The sequence below is a fragment of the Uloborus diversus genome, chromosome 9 (assembly GCF_026930045.1).
Source record: "Uloborus diversus isolate 005 chromosome 9, Udiv.v.3.1, whole genome shotgun sequence".
Classification (NCBI taxonomy): Eukaryota; Metazoa; Arthropoda; class Arachnida; order Araneae; family Uloboridae; genus Uloborus; species Uloborus diversus.
Genome location: NC_072739.1, coordinates 38,273,447 through 38,297,934, shown reverse-complemented (window position 1 = coordinate 38,297,934; position 24,488 = coordinate 38,273,447). Strand labels below are relative to the sequence as shown.

Below are 24,488 nucleotides of genomic sequence, written 5' to 3'. Positions count from 1 at the left end.
AAAATTTGCAAAACACAAAACTGGTAGAGTTTCTCTCCCCAGTTAAGTCGACGTTGTTGCTGTGTTGGTAATATGTTTGTTTAAATAAGTGTTCCGAAATTTCTGAGTGAATGGGGTCGTTTTAAAAATTTTAAAAGAATTTTTTTTTCTGAAAGAGCATGCTTAAAAACATATGATATGACTTTTTTTTTAATAATTTATTTAAGCTTAATATTTTAAAAAAATTACTTTAATCGCTGCGCTTTCACTGTTTACGCTTCTACCGACGACATCACAAATGGTGAAATGCCATTCAATGATGCCAAAGCGTAAAGCAAAATATTTAATTCGAATCTTTACTCTCGTGTACTGGCAACGATATTGTTGATAGCAAGCGTAGAGCGCAATATTTAATTCACTTCTTGATTATCATAACGTGGAAACGCGGTAGAAAGATGCGCCAAAGTGCGTCATTTGTGACATCATAAAGGCCAAGCCTTGTTTGAAAAATCGGACATTTAAAAGAAATTAATTAAAAAATAACTGTTGGGAAAATGAAAGTATTTTCTGGGTCCATGTTATTTATTTATTTTATTTATTTATTTATTTATTTATTTTGCTTATTCCATCAACTTCAGTGACTAAAAATAGTACTTTTGACTGAAGGAAACAACCCCATTGTGACCCACCCTCTATAATATACCTTTTCGATTTGTCTTTATGTCATCTATTTTTTCAGATGTCTGTTCAATTAAACACTGACAGTTTCACCTATTCATTTGAACAATCGATTTTTCGGAGATCACATTTTAAATATTTTGTTAGTTACAGTAATAACTAATGAAATGAATTTCATTTTTTAAAACCAATTATTATGAGTAATCTTATGACACAAGTCTTGAAACATGAATTAATGAAGAAGATCTCATAAACATGACACGCAATATTTAGACGAAATTTTGATTGTGTGGTTTTCCTTATATACAGGTACAAACCCAGTCATAATTATCGTTTGGAAGGAAACACGGTACGTTTCTTTTTTGAAATGACCTTGAAATAAAGCTGTTTCATTCCGACAGCAAACGCGCATATCACCACGTTTTGCTGCAGTTTTAGATTAATTTTTGATTACGTCAGTAAAAGTAATAAAAGCTCAAAATGTTTGCACTGACATGAATATATTTTTTTAAAAATTGGTTTGGTTCCGAAATTTTAAAAGTATTTTTTACTGGACAAGAGTGCTGGAAAACATAGGATTTAAACATTTTTTAAAAATAATTTGACAAAGTTTAATGTTCAAATAATAATAATAATAATAATCCGCGTGCAGATTTAATTTCATTTTTTACGCTTCTGCGCCTGACAAGTGATGAAATGCCATTCACTGATGCCATTAGCGCAGAGCGCAATATTTGGCATTAGACAAAGATAATTATTGGCATTAGCTAAACATAAAATATCTCAATGATAGTAATGAATTTCATGTTTGCTTTAGAAAAGCCTTCATTCAAAATACTCCTTATGATTGCTATTAATGTTACTGTTTAATGGTAACTTTTTTTTTCAACAATGCATAAACATTCAGAGAGCCAATGGAGTATCCCGCCAACATACATCACTTGTGACGTCATCAAGACGACGCCAAAATCAGACATAAAATAAATTAGATAAAAAATAACTGTTGGGAAAATAAAAGTTAATAAGATAGGGTTATTTTGTTAGAAAAATAAAGTTCCCTTAAGACGACACCCAAAAAACAGTTCCTAAAGCTAAAATCTTTTGAAAAAGAAAATATTGGAACATCAACATTTTTTTTTTTTTTTCGTTTTTTCAAACTAAGAAGTCAAAAACGACATTTTCTTACTTAAAAAGTTTAAAACATTCATATCAAGGTAAAAGTGTAAATCCATAAGTGCATTTTGTGGACTATTTTTTTCCAAGAATCAAAAGTAGGAACCATTTTTTTCTTTAAATATTAAAAATTGCAGCGATCAAAAAGACTTTAGTTTGTTTTGGAAAAAAATCATATAACTTTAGATATAAGAATTAAACTTTATTTCCCCCGGAAAATATATTTTATTATTAGTACTCTGACAAAAAATGATGATGAAAAGTTGCAGTGATCGTCCGAAAATGGCTTGAGATTTACCAGTCAATTGCGATTGACGGGTTGCCAACCGCTAAGAACGTTTCCGGCTTTTTTGCACACGTTAATGCTATAGATGACGCCAAATTACAACTTGGCGATGCAATGTCATTTGGTATAATGCTATAGATGACGCCAATTACAACTTGGCGATGCAGTGTCATTTGGTAATGTCCAACTTGACAACATGGAGGTAAGTCAGATACCACACGCCATCACCAACCCGATTCTGTAAATGTCATTTCTCTACCAGTGCTGTATCAGTGCAGAGAAAGCAACCTGCCCTGTATGATGGCAAAATTTTACCGTTGGTTCCGACAAACAGAAAAAAAGTCTCTATATTATAACTTTATCAACAGCTTGAAATTAAAAAAAATTACCTGTTCAGCATTGAAATATCTGTTTAGATATGCTTCACAGACTTTTCTATCCTTATCGTCAGTTATGTGGCCCCCGTACATGATCTCTCCGAAGAGGAAACGGAGGTCATCCCAAGGGATAGATGCACCCCTGCCACCATCTCGGTCCAAATGATTGTGAAGAACGTTCGCACTGAAAGAAACAGAAGACAAAGGAAAAATTAAGTAAATGTTTAAAAAAACACTGATTAAGGATCAAGTACAAAGTATTGTCCGTTTTCCACGAGAAAGCACTTGACTCCTCCCCCGTCACGTGGTATCCGATGATTCTATTTTGCTGTTTTCGGCAGAAAGTATATTCGGATCGTAGCATTTTGTTGTAAAAGCAGCAGTTTTTAAAATGTAAGAATAACTAAAATGACGTCAGACAAGTGAAGCATGTGATGTAAGGGACACAAAGACTTTTTGGCACATTACAATGCACGCCCAAGTTAAGAATGTCTGGTTGTCTTCTTTAGAAGTGCGTGGATTGCTTACCGATCACCTCCGCGTCAAAAGGAGCTCTGCGTTCGAGGAGGCGTGGCGAAGTGCTTTCTCGTGAAAAATGGACAATGAAACGAAAGTGAATAGTGTTCAAACAAAGTATTTTTCAAATCGTGATTTTTATTAAAATTGTGCAAGAAAAACTTTCACCTCACTGGTTTAGCTTTGTGTCTACGAAAAACATATATTTGACTAAAAATATTAAACATATTGTGTGTTCCCAACGAAAATAAACAAATACATTTCAGATAATTTAAATTGAACCCCTCGTCTAGAACTCCAAAATGTAACGCATATCCTTGTTTATTAAAGGGTAAAGTTGAACTTTTCAATCAAAAGGTAACAAATCCGTCTCCTACATTATTTTTAGGCAATTGCAAACAAAAGGGAACATATCTTGATTGAATCTTTTAAACGGTACCCTTTTTGATAAATTGTTTACTTACCTTATAAGCAAATCACTGTCACTGAAGGGGTACGGATAGTTCCACCCTTGTGATCCAAATTTCTTTCGCTCTATTAAAACGGCATGGAAGTAAGATAAGATGAAGAGAAGACTTTTAAATTCAGTCTCTCTTGTACTTGAATCCAATGTTTCCTTAAAAAAAATAATAGTATTAATTATAATATTACTATATAATAAATTAGGGTTTTCAATCCCGCTTCGACTTCAATACCGCGAAATTGGATTTTCAGAGTGAAGTCAAGTTGCACTTTTAAGTCAAATAAATTATTTTATTTTTTGAACTAGAAAGAGCTGCTTTTACCACTTGAATTATTTTAATTAAGGAATCAGTTTACACATTATTTGATTGCTACAAAATCTACTCTCTACTTCTTTCAAAAGATATTTTTCGATGTTCTGTCTCCGTTGATCTTGGTATGGCTAAATCAAATTCATTCTGCACGCAGAGTTCAATTTTTTTTCTTCATTCGATTTGACCATTGCATAAATTTAATGTGCATTTGTTTCATTAGCAGGGAGGAACGCTAATTGGTGCCGCTTGCATTGTCTAGTGGTCAGATAAGTATGACTGCGACAGGAAGGTCCGGGTTCGAATCCCGTCTCAGACATGGTCGTAATTTCTCTCTCCTGCCCTTTTTCTTTCTTTGTGTGAATGTGTTGTTATGCTCTGAATGGTTGCCTACCCTATAAACGGGTCCTTATGGCATGTGTGTACTGTAGAAGTCGGACTTCACACCAAATTACAGTACAGTTGGAAAATTGAAGCAGCCCTACCCAAATTGCCAGCCTAGCTGACACACAACAACAACAACGCTATTTGGTTCTTCCGAGTTTGAATCCCAGTAGTTTTCTGGAAAATTACTCTAGTTTTGTTTTCACAGTGAACCATATAGACATTCAAGTTCTCGAGTAACAGAGATGGAGAAATTGCAGTGTACGGATCATTTGGGTCTTCTTCAGTTTAACCTGAAATTCTACAGCTTCTTTTAAACTCATACTATATCGCCCCCCCCCCCTCCTGGAACATGACACGACTCAGAGTTTGGGAAAACGTACTAGTTATTAACTTAAAGTCTAATTTAAAATGCTCTTTCTTTCTACAAAACTCGCACAAAGTTACCTTACGTAACTGGTGCGTGGTGGCGTAAAAAGGATATTATCAATGGTGATACATCATTAAAATTTTGTAATTTAGAGGAAAAAATTTTGAACTTTTTAAGTATGCATTAATAATTAAGACAACAAAAACTAACCAATAAGCATCACGACATTTTTTTTATTTGCGAGTATAGTAATGTTTGAGACTAAATCGCTCAAAACTACTATTGAGTAAAACATTGATTTTCTCCGATGCTGTTGTGTCGCTTTCCTTTGCGATATGTTGTGGATTGATCAGCCATTTGACCCAACTACAGGGCTGGTAGTGGACCCAAGTAAAATTTTCTGAAGACAGTTTGAAATCTTTCGGAAACTATGAGGAATTTCGACCCGTCCCCCACTCCATGTAAAAAAATTTCAAATGTGCATAAAATATATTATTGAAAGAACTGAAAAAGAAAACATTTTAAAAGAGTTTTTTTTGAAAATAGTTTTAGTTTCAGAAAATGTGTTGTCAGCTCAAAATTTTCGGAAATGGCAACCCAAACTTTTCGGAAATTTTGAATCAAACACCTCTGAAGGGGGAGAGTGCGGCAACAATAATTTCGGATGGATTTTGGAAAGCGAAATAATAATGGTTATTTGGTACAAAATTCTTCGGAGATATATGCATTTTCATCAGTTAAAGAGTTTTAAATACATTAATTTTACTGTTCTAAAAATATACGAGGGTTGATTACTTTTCAAGCTCCGTTTGCCTATATATATATATTAAAAAAAAGGTGAATATACAAAAAAGGTTTTACTATGAAAACTAAAGTACAATGCATATCATTTCCACACATTATCAACTTCATGATTTAAACATTTGTCGTACCTGTGCACAAGCTTTTCTATACCCTCCTCATAGAACGTTGCCGCCAATGATTGAAAGTGATTTTTGACGGTGTCTTTGAGTTCCGACAGACTTGCGTCCCTGACCCCCTTCATCATGCACATTAGTTCAGTCCACTTTAAGTTTTCGTCACCACTTACGAACAACAACAGCACTCATTAAGTTCTCTCCATATACACGACTTATTCTTCGATGGATTTCCGCTGCCCTGTTACCTTCTGCTTGCAAGAAACAAATAACGCTTCTCAATTCACATTTGGCGGGAGACTCGATGGAGACAGCCATGTTTTCGTATCTGTAGCTTAACAAGAAATGGCAGATTGGACTCGACAGTAACTGAGTGTTTGAACAGGGGTATGTGCAGTATCCTAGTACTGAAATCAGCTTGCTGCCGCCCGCCAAGCTTTCCAACTATGAAAACGGAGCTTGAAAAAAAAAAAAAAAAAACCTATATAAAATGAATCCTTACCTGTGAAAAATTATCGAGCGCCTTATGTAGATTTGCCTGCATTCCTTTCGGTGGCTCGTTCGTTATCTTTCGACAAAATTCGAGCAGTCCCGGAGGTATGATGCTTCCTTCGTCCTCCAGGTCGGGAGGATTCGCACTCAAGAAAAGACGAAATTCTTGATGGACCGTTGAACTATTGAGCTCTTCCAGCTTCTTTTCTAGCCGATTCAGCCACGCTTTTGCAAGGTGAATATTCTGGGGATTCAAACAGTTGCCATGTGGTTAGAAATGAATAAAAAGCGGCAGTTTAAGATAAATGAAAAGTAATGTGCTAAGGTTGGCCCAGTGTTCAGGATTAATTTCAGGAGCAAGAGGCAGCATTAGACCCATCCCTTTGCATTATCTTCAATAGTTGAGAGAAAAAACCATATAAGCTTTTAAAACATAAAATTTCCATTAAAAAAGAAAAAAAAGAGGAAATACTTAAAAATGTAGGCATAAGCAAATCTTGCAAAAATGCGTCATAACCAAAGCCACTCTTATTTTGCAGAAGGTAAGCAAGCAGTTTATATAAAAAAAAATTTCTTCAAATAAATAAATAGTAAACTCATAATTATATAATTAATGACAAATAAGATAGCTCGAAGCATCTCTAAGATTTTGTTTTATTTTAAATTTTCTTAACTCAAAAAATGTCTTTGTTCGAAATTTCTCGGTAAGATTTTATCTAAGAATTTTCCGTGTGGGGTTTATGAACTTTTAGACTTTCAGTTACATTGTTGCTCCTAATTATAGATAGCAATTATGGCAAACTGAAATTGCATTTGTTTAATTATGAATTTTGTAATGTTTTCTTTTTAAAAGAAGCTTCCAGCACATGATTGATTTCAGTAATCAAGTGGAGGCCAAACATAATTTTAAAATTTAAACACGCCTCTATTTTCACGATAAATGTCGAAACAAATGTAAAATATTTAACGTTCGTGAAAACAAGAGTCCGGATTATAGGCACAATAAAATCAATATATGCACTAAAACGTTATAAAACACATGATGTTCAAAAAATATACACATGCTATACAGAAAATTTTTGTGTCACGTATACAAAAAGTTTCACATCTGAATTAAAACACGAAGGATTTTTAGGGATAACTTTAAATTTTTGGCGATAATGTTTACAAACTTAGTATGCATAAAAAATTGGGTAATCTGAGAAAAACTCTCAGATCTTCAGGTTTTTTATTGTTTATGAAAAACAAAAGTTTTTGTGAAAAAAAGCTAAAAATCTGTGAAAAACGCACACTGTAAAAATGTTTTGTAAAGTTACCTGTATGAATAGGTGTAACGTTAAACGAATTCTGAAGTGTGTAGCATCATTGTATTAAAAACTAAAATTGTTGGAGGAATCTTGCACTATGGTTTCAGTGGAATTCAACGCGCATGCGTAAAGCTCAGAATATGCGTAGAGCACGTACACTGTTATTTGCGTAACGTAAACCGACCTAGATAGCTGAGTGGCAAAAACTCCTGCTTTGTGAGTCTGTGAGATTTGCGTTTTGCTTTCGAACACCACTCAGGCCATTTCCTCTCTTAGTGCAATAAAAATCTCTTGTTTGTACATTAAAACAAATAAATATTGTATATCAAAATAATTGGTGTACATTGGTTGTTAAAGAGTATGAACTTGGCAGTTCGTTTAAGAAAGTCAGAAGAAAGTTAAATTTTTGCTAATGTGTAACCTTTCAAGCCATTTCTCTGTAAGCATACAGAAAATTCTGGCGTAACCTTACGTAGAAATGAGTGAGACGTTATAGTTACATTACCATGGTGTAATCTTCCACAAGCAATGTGCAACTTTACACCAGTTATATCCGTTAAGTTACTCCGGAGCAGTGGAGGCAGCTAAGATGCCACCGATTTTATGGAGCAAGGTTGTAGTCCAACCACGGATTGTATAGAATTTTCAAACGTCCAGATAAGATTGATCTATTTGAATGAGGGGAAAAATAAAAACTTGATGCCGGTATTCCGCTCATTTGAATGAGACTCTGCTTCTGCAAAAGCTGGCATCGCTAAAAAAATAACAAATTTGTCCATTTCGGGCTGTAAAACGGATGTTAGTCTTTCCATACAATCCGTGGTTAGACAGTACACAAATTTTTTTACAGTGCAGTAATACGCAATTATTCTGAAAATTTGCCATTTTCATGCAGTTGTATGTCGTTATATAACACCAAAAGAAGCAAAAATACGCAACTGCATGTATGCTTTTGCATATAATCCATATGCGCCTGAGGCTCGAGTTACAAGCAGTTATAAGTCCTTTTAGAATAGTCAAAAAAGAATATTTCTTCCGTGCATTGAAAAATGTACATTTCTTATCACTTTAAAAAAATGTTTTCTCATGGTTTATCTACCTGCAAAACGACCCAATGACCTTTCTGCGCTGCCTCGTCCATGGTTTGCTCGGCGATGCTATGTTGTCCTTGCCCAAGGGAAACGTTCTGGAAGTTACCTAAGTCGGTCCCGAAGCCTCTTTTTCCGCCGCAGTACTCTAAATCGTGAAGTGGGTCCACACCAGGGCTCAAGACGAAGAGCACTGGCGTATGGCTATTGCATTCATCTAAAATGCTGTCCAGATCAGCAACACGGTTGTTGACAAATGCCGGTCCCAAGGTTTCAGATATAAAATCCCTGTAAGTAAAGTAGTCGAAAATTAATGTAAAGCAACGGGGAGCGTTTCTCTTCAAAATATCTATCCTCTCATCTTAAAAAAAAAAACTACTTTTAATTGTTTTACTAAAAGCGTGTATCCAAATTTAAGTTCTAATTATATCTTCTAGATTTCCAAACAGATGAGTAAATAAATAAATAAATAAATAAATAATGCGATGATTGAAAAAAAAATGGATTCGTCTCTTCAAAATCAAGGTTTTTTTCAATTAACAACTGCTGCAAAGTTTTAAAGCATTACATTTTCATTCTTTTGAAAAGATCTTTCCTGCAATTTGCTGTTATTTCTATGCTCCATGAGTCAAAACATTCTACTTTTACGTCATTTTCGGTCCCTCTTTTCAGAATTTTTATTCATACGATATGTAATACCTAAAGTACTTAATAAATCTTAATATTTCAAAAGTTATGTGTACCATGATACATAGAGAAAGTATTTATCAATGTATAGGCTAGAATCCATGTCAATTCATTAAAAGGCATTACCTTGATAGTCTTGGAATTTTTTGAACAACATATGTTAAAGCTCATGGAGAAGTAAAATCAAGATAGTTTTTGGTTTTCTTTAAAAAAAAAAAAAAAAAAATCCAAGACCGCTTTTCCCACCCAGTCCAGTTAAATAAAATTTTGAATTTTCAAATTAACCTTTGAACGGTTTGCTTTTGAAACGGTTCCATATCTTACGACTTTTGATTTTACTGGAAATGAGTTCAGTTTCAGATTTTAAGCGGGAATATCGTCTACTTCAATTAAGAAATCTATTCAGCAGTCTGTTGTCATGTTTTGACTGGCATAAAAGTTTGAACAATTATTTATCAACCAGAAAGTCGAATCGTTATCAAAGAAAATTGCTTCTCTTCTTCTATATTTTAAAGAAGCCATTGCCTGTTTGGTGATATTTTGATAGTTGAAATTACAACCCTAACTCCTGTGGATTAACCCTAAACTCCAGTAGATAGCGTTCACTGCTAACCATTTTTTCATTTCTTCATTCCCCCAAAATGACAGTCTTACCAGTAAAATTGTTAAGTTAACGGATCGAGTTCAGTCTTGTCGCAATAAAGCCTTTCCCCGCATGTTAAACATTACCAAAACCTATTTATCAAATTATCATGCCGTGTCGCGAGTTTCATTTCTGAAACAGGCAGGTTACCCGATCGTCGGCTATTATTTTTATGAGGATTACAGTTTAGAGAGCTATTTAGAGCGGCGTTAACTTTGATATTTAAAAATATTTTCTTTTTCCGAAAACGCATTAGCATATCAAAGGCAGGGTTCGTCAAACCAGGCCCTGCACGAAAAAAACTGTCTTATTTTTTTCGCGCAGGTATACTTGAAAACCCATTATCTAGATAAAGTGGGGTTTTCACAAATTTCTACATTTTGAAACATTTTCTTCAGAAACAAACTAAATATTGATCAGTACGAAGTCCAGAAATAGACATCTTGCTTTCTAGACAGTATATCGAATATATACTATATATATATATATATATATATATATATCAAATATAATTTAAGCTGCGTAATAGCCGTTTCCCATTTTTTTGAAGTTCTTATTAGACTAAAATAAGCAACAACTATTTCAATCAAATTCCAAGAATTGTTTTTTAAAAAAATGTTGGGGTAAAATGCTTTGATTCACTAAAACTGGGCATCTCTTTTTTTTTTTTAACAGCAGCTCAATGCAAGGTTTTCAAGAGAAAAAGTCAGATTTCAAAAGTCAATTTTGATTATCCATCCCTTACATCCGCCCTTACTGGAAATAATTTCGAGACATGAAGTAAAAACGTGCACTGTGTTCCAAAATTAAAAATTTACAGATTGCCTTTCTTTTGATAAATTAAATGCCAAACGTATTTTTTTCCATTTTACATTTGTCTATAGAACCGCACCCCAGGGATTAACTTTGTTTTGATCGATCCTTAATGCATAACGGCGTTCAAAAGACATTTACATGACGGCGCCGATCAGGCTTGGCACGGGCCTGCTCAGTGGTACTGATAAAAGTAAAACATAATTGAATAAAAATATTTTAATTTGTCATTTTAGAGAAAAATCAAAAAAATTGATTTTAATTAATTAATTTATTTTATTATTTCTTTTTTGAAAATACTGTGTAAAGAAACCTTAAAAACACATTTCAAAATGTTGTATATACTTTTAAACAGAAAAAAATAAGCTTTTAAATAAAGTAACCCGCTTATGTTATACCGCTTTTGAGATAAAGAATTTTAAAGATTTTGTTGAAATCACAAGTGAGAAATGATTGGGCCTGTATCTTGGCCCAAGAGTTTTTTCGGACAAAACTATAATGTACCCTGATCTACTTTTTCATGAGTTCTAACACATGTTACATTCAAAAAATTTCAAGAGTATGAATATAATACCCTAGCTGATTTGACATGAACTTTGCCAAAGGTAGTAAGTACAATATATGTCATATTATATTTAGTAAGTAAGCGACTGCATCACTAAAAAATAAAAGCACTTCAAACGAAATTGTAACAATAAAGAAAAAAAAATAAAGTAGACTTAATGGAAATGTAAATCGTTCTCCAAATGAATTCAGTTAAATATCTTTGGCATAAGAAATTCTTAAGTTGAGCCTGATTTAAAGAATAAAAATTAGTAGAGGCTTAATGGGGTGGTTTCCTTCAGTCAAAAGTACTATTTTTTGTCATTGAAATTGATAGAATAAGAAAAAAAAATAACATGGACCCAGAAAATACTTTCATTTTCCCAACAGTTATTTTTTAATTAATTTTTTTAACTGTCCGATTTTTAAAATAAGGCGTGATATTTATGACGTCACAAATGATGCACTTTGGTACATCTTTCTACTGCGTTTCCATGTAATGAAAATCAATAAGCGAATTAAATATTGCGCTCTACGCTTGCTATCAACATATCGTTGCCAATACACGTAAGTAAAGATGTGAATTAAATATAGTGCACTGTGAATGGCAACACTGAATGGCATTTCATTATTTGTGATTTCACACGACAGAAATGTAAACAATGAAAGAGCTCCGATTTAAATATTTTTTTAAAAATATTAAACTTAAAAAAATTATTCAAAAAATGGTCAGATCTTATGTTTTTAAGCATGCTCTTTCAGAAAAAAATACTTTTAAAATTTTAGAAACGAACCCATTCTCTAGTTCAAAATTTAAACAATATAGAACCTTATTCCATATAATATTCTGTCAGGTCTCAAACAACGCAAAATGCAAAGTTTGTGGTAAGGGGTCGATCTGTTTTTCCACTCTTGAGGTAAGGGTTCTTTTTCGGGAAATTCTGAGTCGATGAATTTCTTCCAACGTTTCGGTGCTGCTTCAATATCTCGGTCCAGTCCTTGAAATTCGTCTAAAGAGGCAAGAACCTATTTAAAAAAAAGATCAGCTATGTATAATATTGATTTACACACCAAAAATGAAAACAACAAAACGTATTGAAAACAAAACATTTTTTACCCATAATTTTTATTGAAAACTTTCAGTAATAAAAATAACTTTTATGAAAGTGAAGAAGCATACTTTGTGTATTAATTCTAACTATGCAATATTGTTTTATTCTTCTCGTTTTAAAAGTTTACTTTTTCACATGAAGTAAAATTACTCTGACAGCAAAAAAAAAAAAAGATTAAAATTGGAGTGCACGGATGAAAGTTCATAGCTCAAACTATTCTGCAAACGTCAACTTTCAACTTTTCCTATTTTTTAAAAACTTTTGCGGGTTTTTTTTTAAGTTTCATAAAAGTTTTCTTTTATAACATAAAGTTTAATTTTATCACTGTTCAACTTAGCGATATATTCACTAGCAAAAAAACCTCAGTTAACCTATTGAGGCACTTGCACCACAAATACCAACTACATCACTTACTCTGATTGCCGACCACGCTTGCGCATTCATAATTTCCACCGGAGTTTCCATCGAAGAATCTTCTAGCGTCTGGTGCAAGAGGAATTCCGCTGCTTCTGGTGGAATTTGATTTTTCAGTTGCAATATCTTAAATAAAAAAAAAACATATAATGTAAATATCTAGCATCCAGCATTCTATTGAATTTCGACGTCTTGAATTCAAATTATGTTTTCTGCAATCAATAATTGCGATCGGACCATACTTGCTGCGTTTCTTGTTTCTACAAATAGAATGGAATAGAAACGGCCAAGAAATCCCCCCCCCCCCGTCATATTGTAACTGGGGATTTTCTAGAATTCGTAATGCGAGGCATATCCTTAAAAAAGTGGTGATTAGGATGCGTTAGCATTGATAAAGATTTTATGGTCGAGATATCCATTTTTACACTTATCGTAAAGATTATTTACAGAATATACCGTTTGTATTTTTATTTCTCATAAATCTTAAATGCTAGGAATTAGTAATCTATAAATTTTGTATAAAGATGAAGTTTTGCTTTTTAAGTTCATGTATGTTTATGCTTTTCCTGAATAACCTCTCTCTTCCTTTTTAAAACCAGCCTTGAACAAACGCAAACGATTTGTAAACATGGCGACGAAAATTTTTCCTCTTAATCAGTATTAAAACAATGAGTTGGCTTATTCTTGTTGTCATGGCAATCTGAAAAATCAGAACAACATCAACTTTCGTAAAGTGGGAATAATGAGCAATTCGTGATAGCTCAATACAAAACTCATTTGTTGGACGAAAAACATTTGCGCCACATAACATTCTGTTGGAAGAGTTGGTTACATGTTATTAACAGGTTTGATAATTGAGTTACAAATTATTATATCGGTCATAGTGCTCCTCTTCCTTATTCAAATTAGTCTGTACCTAAGCAGAAAAAAAATTCCTCTTCTTGATTGAAGTCAACTGAGGCAGTGAGAAGCAAAGGGACGTCACTGACGACATTAAGTACCTATAGATAATAAGTACAAATGGCAGGAGAACCTCTCCTCTGTTTTAGGGCAAGACATGGTACTAGGTGCTTTGGCGAGTGCTGCTATACAGCATGATGAAGAAGAAAAATCAATGAAAGGTTACCTAGGATCTGAACTTGAAACGCGTTTTATTCGAAAATTTAAAAAGTCTGTTTACATCCCTTTGTTTCTCACTGCCTTAATTGAAGGCAAAATCAAAGGCGAATCTAGTAAATGTGTTTTACCTGAAAGGTCAAATGTGCTGCCAAGACAGTCTTGTCATTTTCGAAAAGACCTTGGCTGACGTAAGTGAAAATGGCCAAGGTAACCGCATCCACAAGTAGTTGGACTCTTGATTCGACTTCGTCAGTGTGAGGACACTTTATGATGGCTTTGTGGAAAACCTCCTTGATTGCCTTCAGGAATAAAAGACGAATTTATAATACAAATTAAAAACACCGTGTCATAAGTTTCCAGTTCTTCTACCTAAAGAATTAATTAGGGGTAAATAGCTCCAAGTACAAATTTTGCATTCCGAAGTCAAATTTAATTTTTTTTTTTTGGATTTTAATGCGCAATAAACTTATAATTCCTTACTGATCTAAATATCTTACCGATTGTGTGTTCTACTAAGAGATTGGCCGGATCGCTTAGATCACATTTACTGATGCAATGGTTAGATTTGGATATAGTGCGACAAATAACTGTTGAAATGTTGAAAAATGAAAGTTTAATACAATAATGGTAACTTTGAATATGCATCTAAGTTTTTGCATTGGAATTTAAAAAATATTTATCCAAGCAAAGATTTGAATTTGGACACAAGTTTTAAAAACTTGTCTTTTGGCAGTGAAGGGTTCGAGGATTATTAAGTTGGAAAATCTTAACGCATATGAAAACATTGGAATAAAAATAAAATAAAAGATGCAAATACGCAAATTGAGAAAAAGCTGTTGATCCCTGAAGTGAACAAGGGTTTTTTTTTTACCTTCAATGAAAATAGATACATGGGACTAAGCGTAGACAAATCTTGAACAACGAAGTAAACCAAAGAGGCTCTGTCCGCTACATCTCTGTAGACTTCTCTGGCGCTGTTAATGGCTTCTTCTGTGGTTTTGGCTTCCGCTGCTTTGATTTGAACCTCTGCTGCGATTCTTTTGGTTGATTCTAAGCTTTCTACGAGGGTCTCGTCACCAACGAGGTTCCCTTTGGCATCAGAGAGCCTGGACAAAAGGCTGTCTTCCAGAGATTTGAGGGTGATTGCAAATTCGTTTTGCTGTTTGCTCAGTTTTAACTGAAAAGAAAAAAAAATCTTTTTTGTTGAAAAATTAGAAAATGAAGTTATGGCTTAGCTCATGTTCAATGAATCGAAATGAGTGTATTTTAACACTGATTCTGTTCTTGCTGCATAATAACAATTAATATGAACATTTCATATTCATATTAATTATTATTTATAATTTATCGTCTGCATGTATTTAATGCTCAAAACCGTACTCATTATTAAACACATTCTGTAAAAAATTCTGAAACGTCGCAGATTATTTCCGGGCAACGTTCCAGGATTTCACAGGTTGCCACCAGTTTCCAGGGAAAATCAAGTATCTCTACAAAAACGCTTCCTGAATTGCTGCAGATTGCATTTATGTAGATTTCTCACTCTTGTGAAAAATATTTTCGATAATTGATTCAGTGATGATCAAAATGGATATTTCGATTACCCAACTGTCTATACTCATATAAAGACCTACAGATGTCCCAAAAAACTTCTTGAAATTGATTTAGTGGTGCTTAAAACGTAAATTTTTGTAAAAATTTTTATTAAAAAGTTCTTATGAATACATATTCCTATTAAAAAACGTACTGAGAGTGATATTTAGACACATTTGTATATCATTAGGTAGCTCATGTGAAAACCTTTGATTTTAAGTTGTATATTAATACATGCATCGTGATCTCTACAAAACCAAAATTGACCCGACAAAGTGTTCAAATGTGAATTATAAATTAGGAAGAATACAATATTTGTTGTTTTATAATAAAAAGGAGGAACATTTGCTGTAATTTAATAAGGATCAGTCATTAAATAACGAGTCAGAGGTTATAAAACAGATTTTATTCGACATTCTTCAAATTATACTGACCGAAATTGTTGAAACTCTCCCCTCCCCCCCGAGAAATTAGTCGCATACTACCGTGCTCATATAAGTCCCTTGGCTGCTACGTCATCGTCCGTCTGTCCCCGAAATGCCTTCCTGATTTCTTCAAAGGTGTGAAAATCACATGAGGAAAGATCTGGATTATAAGGGTGGCGGTTCAAGACTTCCCACTTAAATTCCCACAAAAGTTCCCTTGTTGCATTGGCTGCTTGAGTCCCGGTAAACTTTCATTCTCATTCTGTTGCGCGACAACGCTAGAACACCCAATGCAACAAAGGAACTTTTGCAAAAATTTAGATGGGAAGCCTTGAACCCCCCACCCCTTTTATAGAGCTATCCCCATGTGATTATCACATCTTTGGAGAACTTAAGAAGGCACTTCGGGGACTACAATCTCATTCGGATGATGAAGTAAAAGAGTGCGTGCATAATTGTTTCAAGCAGCAGTCAAAGGACTTCTATGAGCACGGAATCAAGCTACTAATTTCCCAGTGGAATAAGTGTTTCGACAATTTCGGTCAGTATTTTGGAATAATGTCAAATATCTGTTTCATAGCCTCTGATTCATTATTTATTGACTGACCCTCATATATTTCTTGGTCTCTTGCAGCGTAAGTCATTTGGAGTAAAACTTACTTTTGAGTCTTCTAAATCTGGTCGTTCTTTTGACACCACTTCTGCCAAAAGTTGATCCGCTAACCCCTCCGGAGTCACACCAAAGTTGATAATGGTAGTTTGGGCTTGAATCTCAGGGCCATAACGTGGATTGCTCAACTTCGTATGAAGAACGAGTTGGAAATCTTGATGAAAAGGTATTTCCTTGTTGCCCAACTTAATAGCTCTAGAGAAGTATATAACAGTTCGAATTAATGCAGAAATATTTCCAATCATTTTGTTAGGCAATACTGCCGTTAACAGGTAAAGGACAGTAACTGCATATTTTTTATTTTTATTATTTCGCATTTTTGTCATCTATTGTACGTTTTATGGTACAAGCTTGCTTGTTAGGTTTCCGCTGGAAAAAGGAGAGAAACAAAGTCTAATTACAACATTTCCCTATTGTTAGTATTGAATCCAAAACGCTTTTCTTCAAATATCTCAAAAACTCATTTCTGCAGATACTATCGTTTACCTGCCCATGACAGAAAAAAAAAGCCAAACCTTCATCAGCGGCCTGTGCAAGACATATATTATTAATAAAAATTATGGTAACGCGTAATGAGTAATGTTTCCAGTATCTAATTCAAACGGGTATGAGCATTAAATTGCTAGTCTACGCCTCCTTCACAGCCTCTTGAAGATGTTTCAATGAACGGTACTGTGTTCAAGATGTTAAGACAACTGAAGTCTTATTCGAAATTTTAAACTTGCATGTGTAATTAGTTGAAAGATAATTCAGTTAAATAATGTAGCTGGTTTCCTTATGAATTGAAAATTTTTAACCACATTTTTCTCCAGCAGTAAGTTACAGTATCTAAGCCAGGGATAAAGCAGAACTATATGCAATGTACCAGACACTATTCCCTGGCTTATGGGCGGTAACTTATTGCTAAATACCCAAGCTTTGCCTTCATTTCAAGAGTCGAACTGCACCATGCTGTGGACACTCACTGGTGAGATACATTTACTTTACCTACCAGTTTGTTGGCACTCACAGCTTCAATGACATGACATCGCCCACAGCTCGGTTATTCACCTATCCAGAAGGATAAGTTCTAATAAGATGGAAACTGCAGTTCCTAGACGTAATAACCAGGCTGTCTGGTATATTACATGCATTGTCTTTTTTTTTTTTTTCCTTCTGCGTTGCATTTTTGACTACTTACATGTAGAAGAATCTCTATTTTTTTTACCTTTTTGTTTCGTGATATATCCTTGAAATTTCGTTTGTGTAGATTCTAATCTGGGTCTGATAAGTTGACTTTCAATTGATGGAAACTTAAAGCGATTTCATTTATTAAAATAGGAGTGAGGAAGATCGCAGCTTTTTTTCTAACTACAACTTTGCTTTACCGATAACGAGCATTGGCGTTGTACCAATCTAAGAATTTCTCCAACAAAAAAGAGCGCGTCCAAGACCAAATATCTTTCTATCAGAATCAGCCTTTACACAGTATGCTTGATCGAAATTCGTGTAGGTTTATACATCTGCAAACCTTTGTTTCTTTTCTTTCAATTATCGAATTTAAATTTGTGATTTCTTTCTTTTTTCCCCTTTGAAATAACATTAAAAAACCCCGCTATTTTATTCAAATCATTTGCAAGTAGCTAATTTTATTTTCATTATTATCTTACAATGTTTAAAAAATTATAATAATATTATTTTATGAAAGGAACTAAAATTAAAAATGCATTTTTTTATTTAAAAAAAGGAGAAAAAAAGATTCTTTTAAACTTTCAATTAGCGGTCAATTACAACAAAGTTCTGGTTCAGAAACGCATTTCTAATCCTAATTGGAATTTGAAATTTTTGCCAACGATTTTGTACAAACTTTTGGCCCCTTTTAGGATACTTCGGTTTTCGGTTCAGTTTTACTTTTTCATCACTCTACTTAAGTTATGCAAAATCTAAGGCAACCTGATTTTGCTACTTGAAAATAGGTATTCAAAAACTTCTTATGCTTTATGGTAACGTCTGCAAACACTCAAAAAATGAAAAATAAATAAATAAATAAATAACAGAAGTAGATACATGGTCTGGCATGTAAATTTCCTATTTGAAGAGGACGCTATGTGAGTTGTGGGAATGTGGTGAAAGTGGCATCAGTAGATCTCAGTAAACGTGCCATTTGTAGTACAGTGAAACCTGTGAAGTTCACCACCATTGTAAGTTAACCACCTGTCTAAGTTGACCGCTGTTTTCAGGCACGGAATTAACCCTTATCATATAAATCAACCTCTATTAAGTTGACCACCTGTTTAAGTTGACCACTAAAGTAGTGCACCGCAAGAGGTTAGCTTACACAGGTTTCACTTAGTAGCAGTGGCATTACTCGGTGATCATCACCATGTGTTGTGGAGGAGTACATCGTAGTCATTCTGCAGACCTAGAGCGTGTCCCGGAAATTGCATGCATTCTTTCATGTAGCACCACTATCGGCGGTGCTTTTACCACGAGAGTTTTGACGTCTAATTTCCCCACCAGATGGAGGTCCCTGGGCCCTATTTGATGCGAAATTGCTCTAGGAATTTAATTTTGCCAAAACACTCCAAACCAATCGAGCACTCGAGGGACCTTTTACATGCCGCAAAATCATACGACATAGATGCTGTTGATTTTTTACATCTTGAAAATCCACCGACTGCAGCTAAGACCGAACCTGCGTCTTTCTGTGTTAGAGACCAGCGTATAATACCTACACCACTCTGTTGGCCATGATACACGCATAAAATGGAGCATTCAGCGTTTTTCAATTCAAGCATATCCAAATTACCCACTTTATGGAACATTATGTGCAAAATATCAACGTATGTTTCATCTCTCGTGTTTGTTAAAGTAATATTAATAGTTCTAGATACAAATTGCTTATAAAAATTCGATTACGAAGTACAATTTATATTGACTTATCAAGAGGATAAGGATTTAGTTTCTGAACCTCAGATTTTAGTTTTCCCCCTGCTTTGAGCGTTTTCATCTGAAATATAAATTCCCATGCAGAGGCGCCGACTTGCAAAAATTATTGAGGGGGCCGGGCATCACCAGGGTCTCGGGCATGTTATCCCATGGAGCCCCCCCCCCAAAAAGTTTATATTTTTGTGCCTTGAAAATGCCAACCTACGTATTTTCTTGTGTGTATAATTTATACAAACAAACAGTATGTGACATGGCGTTTTCAAAGTAAAACAATCTAAAAATTGGTACACAAATTTTCTGCTTCAATTAGATCATGTCACTTGTCTTGTCAGGGACAATTTTACAGTTCTATTTTGTAGGGAGCCGTGCAGTGCCGTAGCTAGGCTACGGCACTATGTAGAGTAGTGCACTTGACTTGCATGGAAAGGCACTCCCAGTGGCATCGTTTTATAACAAATGTGAGGGCAGGTGGCATAACGGGAGCCTTGCCAAGGGAAATTTTTGAAATTTGAGAGAAAAAAAGTGAGTTTTAAAGTTTTTTTTTAAAGCATTTTAGGTTTATATGATCAACATTGGAACCTCGAAAACTCGACTCTCGGTAATTCCACACACTCAGAAACACTACAAGTCGACACATTTTTTGGCTTTGAAGAAAAAAAAAAAAAAAACCTGCATGGTGTTTTCGTAAAAAGCTAATTTAATTTACAGTAATAATTATACTTTCAGGCTATTACAGAGCAGTGAATATATAGCTCTGAAAAGATAGAAATGATATTTAAATAAATCTAAATTATCATTAAAAGAATCAAACATAAAAGATTGCTGTTGCACTTTGATTACTATTAGTGAAATAACTAATTTAAGCTTGCTATGAATGAGGCACAGAGTTCATTAAATAAAAATAATATCTCAAAGTTGCTTTAATAGAGTTAATAAAGTTAATACAGATTACTTATTAACTCTTAATAATTGAAGAAAACTATTACGCCTTCCATTTAATATTCAAATCAAACCCTGATATATTTTTTCCAGATTAGCAACACTTAGATGAGAGCGCCGTCGTCACGGGGCCGCACAGTTGGGTGAAAATGCCAAAAAGCGCTTATAAATGTTTTTTTCCCCCTTATATTAAACCAATTGAGGATTAATAAATTTGCGCAGGCGTACCTCTAAGGCAATCAAAACTGGAATTTTAGAGCGCTGCCTGCCGACTACAGACTTTACATGAAGGTTTGCGCACTGGGACAAATTCTATGAGTGCTCTCAGCACAGTAACACTATCATTATTCACACCACTCGTTTTCAATTAACCTGCTTACTACGGTAATGGTTATTTGATTTAATTCATTACTGAATGTATTTTACAAGGTAACTATCTTCAAACAAGGAAAGTAAAAAATACCAACAAAATTTTGTGATTTTAGAAACCATGATATGACGAATTATGTTCTTAAATTTTTGAGGGGGCTCTGTCCCCAAAACAAATTTTTGAGGGGGCTCTGGCCCCCTCAAGCCCTATGGAGTCGGCGCCACTGTTCCCATGCACATATTATTGTGTTTTTCACTACGAACTTTCACAGAATATTTTACTTACTTTCCTCTCTTTACAAAGTTACAAAATATTAGTGGAAATAACAGCGGATCGATGTTTTCTTCCAAGTTTTCAATCAGCACTGTTTGTCCAGCAACAAGAGCTTCTTCAATGACATCTAAATAACTGAGAAAAATAACTTAAAGAAATATAGTTGTCATAGCATGATCTTAACAATATTTAACATGTTGCGCCTTTCTTTGAAAAAAAAAAAAACATTTATAAGAATTAGTTGCCTGTTTTTTTAGTCAAAGTTTTTCTGTGTTAAAAGCTTTTCATGCATCAGCAATCAAAAATTGATTTACCGGGAGTAATGTACAGTCACCCAATATGACTGTACTCCCTAATATGGGGTACTGTCTGACCACAGATGAGATGGGAAGAAAAACATCCTGTTTACAGACGCCTAGGGTGCATCTGTAAGTTTTAAGGGATGCCAGGTTTTGAAGATGTGTATTAGCCTCTAAATTAGCAACAGTCACATTGAAATAAACTAAACGCGGGCATTAATTTTTTCTTTTTCCCCCTCATTCAGATACACTCGTCTCAACTGATCGTTTGACAATGAGTTGTGCGACCAGAAACAAGAGTCTAAACTACAGTTGAAGACAGATGATAGGTTATAGGTGCTTGCTTGCATTAAAGTTCCGATTTTTTATAATGCTACAGTATTCACGGATTACACCGTTCTTACAAGTAAAATATCATAACTTTAGGTTACCTTTTTTCTGTGTTAACACGTTCTGTGTACACGTTTTTTTCAGTATTTATACGATTTCAGTTATAACTGATGCATGTGATAAAACATTAATCAAATAGGAGAAGCACACAATATGGGGTAAGGAACATTATTTAGCAAAATACGCAGTATGAGAGGTAGAAAGTTTCTTTTTCAGAAAGGAAAGAATAGAGAACATTGAAAGTGAAGTTGAAAATGGCGCTGTGTGTATTCATTGCGCAAGGTCATCTTCAAATGATCAAGGAGGTTAACAATAGGTTTCGTGTAAAAAATGCATCAAATAGGCTCATATAGACTCGTAATCAAAAATAAAAATATTATTTGTTTGAAATGCATCTAGTTGATTTATGAAAAGCAAAATCTTGGTTTTTTTAGTGTTATTTTTCTATTATCCAATAATATGAGACATGTCATGCAAATAAACTATTTCCTGATTTTTTTTTTGTATGGTTATGATAAGCTGAGACAATATCTTGTCCCTTTACTTCTTTTTCGGGTTTTGGGATTGTTAAAAAGTGTAATTGGCGTTGTGTTAAGTTGGGTTACTTTTGCAGTAGTTTTGCAAATCTATTCCTTCTAATATCTTAGTCAATAACATATCTCTTTTACACCGAACTTCCCTAAAAGAAGTAAACACTGTTTAAGTGATTATTCAAATCATCAGAACCACACTATACACAATGAGAATCAAACTGAATTTCATTTTAGAACGTGCCTTCTCTGTTTGATGACAAGTTCAACAAAAAACTAAGAGAAACAAAAAAAAAAAAAAACCTAAAGAATATTAAGTGGTCACAGTGTAAAATTTTCTAAACGTACCCTTTTTGACTGGTTCTAACAATCAACAATTTCTCTCCGTACATTCCCTTTATCCAAGGGATCGCCTGCACTTGAGGATCCACCACCAACGGCCAGCGCCACAGAAGGAAACAGCTCGTGAAAATGGCTGCGTTCTCCACTGAAGCCTTGTCCCCGGGTAGATCTGCATTTCGCCATCGACCAACAATGGTCTCATCCTCCAGCAATAAAGAGGTAATGGCCTTTAGGTCTGTAGTTTCCTTTAGGAGGCTGCCCGTCTTCAGATTGCTCTGTGAAACAAAGTGGATAACTATCTTTTATAGCTTGGTTTAAATTGAAAAGCTAACATTTTTCAATGGAATATTTTTGTTTTGTAATACAACTGTTATAGTGGGTTTGTTATTTAAGTTGTAGAATTTTAATTCCGTTAATAAAAAAGAATCTTTCGAAGCAACTAAAAATGTTAACAGGTACTTTCCAGTTCATATATCCAGTCAGTGAAGTTGACGAATGTTCTTAAATTTTTTTTGTCTGTTGGAACCCAACTCTCAAATTGGACAATGTCCAAAAAAAAAAAAAAAACCTCACAACGTGGATGGACCATTAACAAGTGCGCCAATTCCAAAACGCTACATTATTTTGGAGTTTGCGCTTATGAATTTGATCAATTCACAATTTGGCAAATCAGTGATGATCCAAATCTGATTTCTCACTTAAAGCATATTCGAAATTCACCTTGCATCTAGAATTGCGTCGGATAAATGTCAGAAAACGATCATTTTTAACCTAATTTCCCGTTAAAGTAACAGGGGGAAAAAAAACAATATAGACAAGAAAGGTGGCTTAGGATGCATTGTAAAAATATCGCAAAGTACAAAAAAAAAAAAAAAAAGTCAAGTAAAATAAGTAAAAAAGTATCGAAAATCTAAGTTCGAATTCCATAACATGAGGCAATGAGACGCAAAGGGACTCAAGTGGCAAAATTAAAAACTTGAACAAAACCAGTACAAATGTACGTAAATCTCTCCTCTGTCTTGGGTCAAGAGATAGTTCTAGTATCCTGGTAGGTGCTGTTGTACAGCATGGTTTAGAAAAACTTTTCAATGAAAGCCTAACTAGGACCGGAACTTTAAACGCGTTTTACTCAAAACTTAGTCCCTTACATACCTTTGCTTCTCACTGTCTAACACAGTGGTTCCCAACCTTTTTTGGCCCATCGCCCCTTTCCGAAGTTAAATTACACCTATCGCCCCCCCCCCCTCCCACTTTCTTCCCTTAAAAACACAAATTAGATGGCGCTGATTTTAGTGAAGATTAATGTTACTGAACGCCTAATTTCAGTTTGAAGCTTCAAAAAGTGCATGATAAAGCAATAATTAGCTTTGAAACTGAATTTTTTATTTTTAACCCCTCCCCCCCCCCCCCAAAAAAAAGAAAAAACGTAATTTAAAGTGCTTTAATCAACCAACGTCATTTACATACTTAGCAAAAATAAAAAAAAAATACATTTTTCAGTAACATGCTTTTTTTTAAATTGAAATCCGGAAAAAATTAAATTTTAACTGATAAGATTTGTTCTTTTTTACCTTTTTAATGGCTGCCTTGTGCTTGATGGAACTCCGTTAAAGCTTTGATGTCTGGGTTTATATTAGTGAGATTTAATCTGAGGTCCCCTTTGAGGCAGATGTCCAATCTATTTCTTTACTTCGTGAAAAGCTGCACCACAGAGCTAAACCCTCTTTTAACTAAATATGTTGAGAGGAATGAGATGAGGAGCTGTTCAACTTTTTTCCAAAGTTGTGGGTAAGTACCCATAAGCTTCACCCAAGCAAGTTTGTAACCCTATTGCTTGAAAGTAATTTTTGATTCACAATCAAATTTCAAATCCATAAACTCTGTCTGCAAAGTTTTTTTCAGTTCATCCACATCTTCAAAACTAAATGAGTCTAAAATCCAGTCAGGAATTTGTAAGATGATCAAATCTGCAAACCTTGATTCCATGTTCTTTTTTAACTGATCAAGGTGATCAATAAAAATTAAAAATTTTTCTTCAGGAAGTTCATCATCCGCGAT

The 24,488-nt window shown here is 34.2% G+C and overlaps 1 protein-coding gene across 1 annotated transcript in view; it reads right to left on the bottom strand.

Moving 5' to 3' along the window:
* The window catches only part of LOC129230164 (dynein axonemal heavy chain 11-like), a 145,889-nt gene that overhangs the window by 6,142 nt on the left and 115,259 nt on the right, over nt 1–24,488 (bottom strand). Inside the window, exons 43-53 of the mRNA XM_054864566.1 lie at nt 22,437–22,665; nt 20,882–21,004; nt 16,350–16,554; nt 14,543–14,848; nt 13,800–13,970; nt 12,553–12,678; nt 11,856–12,052; nt 8,352–8,628; nt 5,956–6,189; nt 3,474–3,625; nt 2,506–2,677 (exon numbers count right to left, since the gene is read on the bottom strand). Coding sequence (XP_054720541.1) covers nt 2,506–2,677; nt 3,474–3,625; nt 5,956–6,189; nt 8,352–8,628; nt 11,856–12,052; nt 12,553–12,678; nt 13,800–13,970; nt 14,543–14,848; nt 16,350–16,554; nt 20,882–21,004; nt 22,437–22,665 — 2,192 coding nt within the window. The remainder of the gene's footprint in view (nt 1–2,505; nt 2,678–3,473; nt 3,626–5,955; nt 6,190–8,351; nt 8,629–11,855; nt 12,053–12,552; nt 12,679–13,799; nt 13,971–14,542; nt 14,849–16,349; nt 16,555–20,881; nt 21,005–22,436; nt 22,666–24,488) is intronic.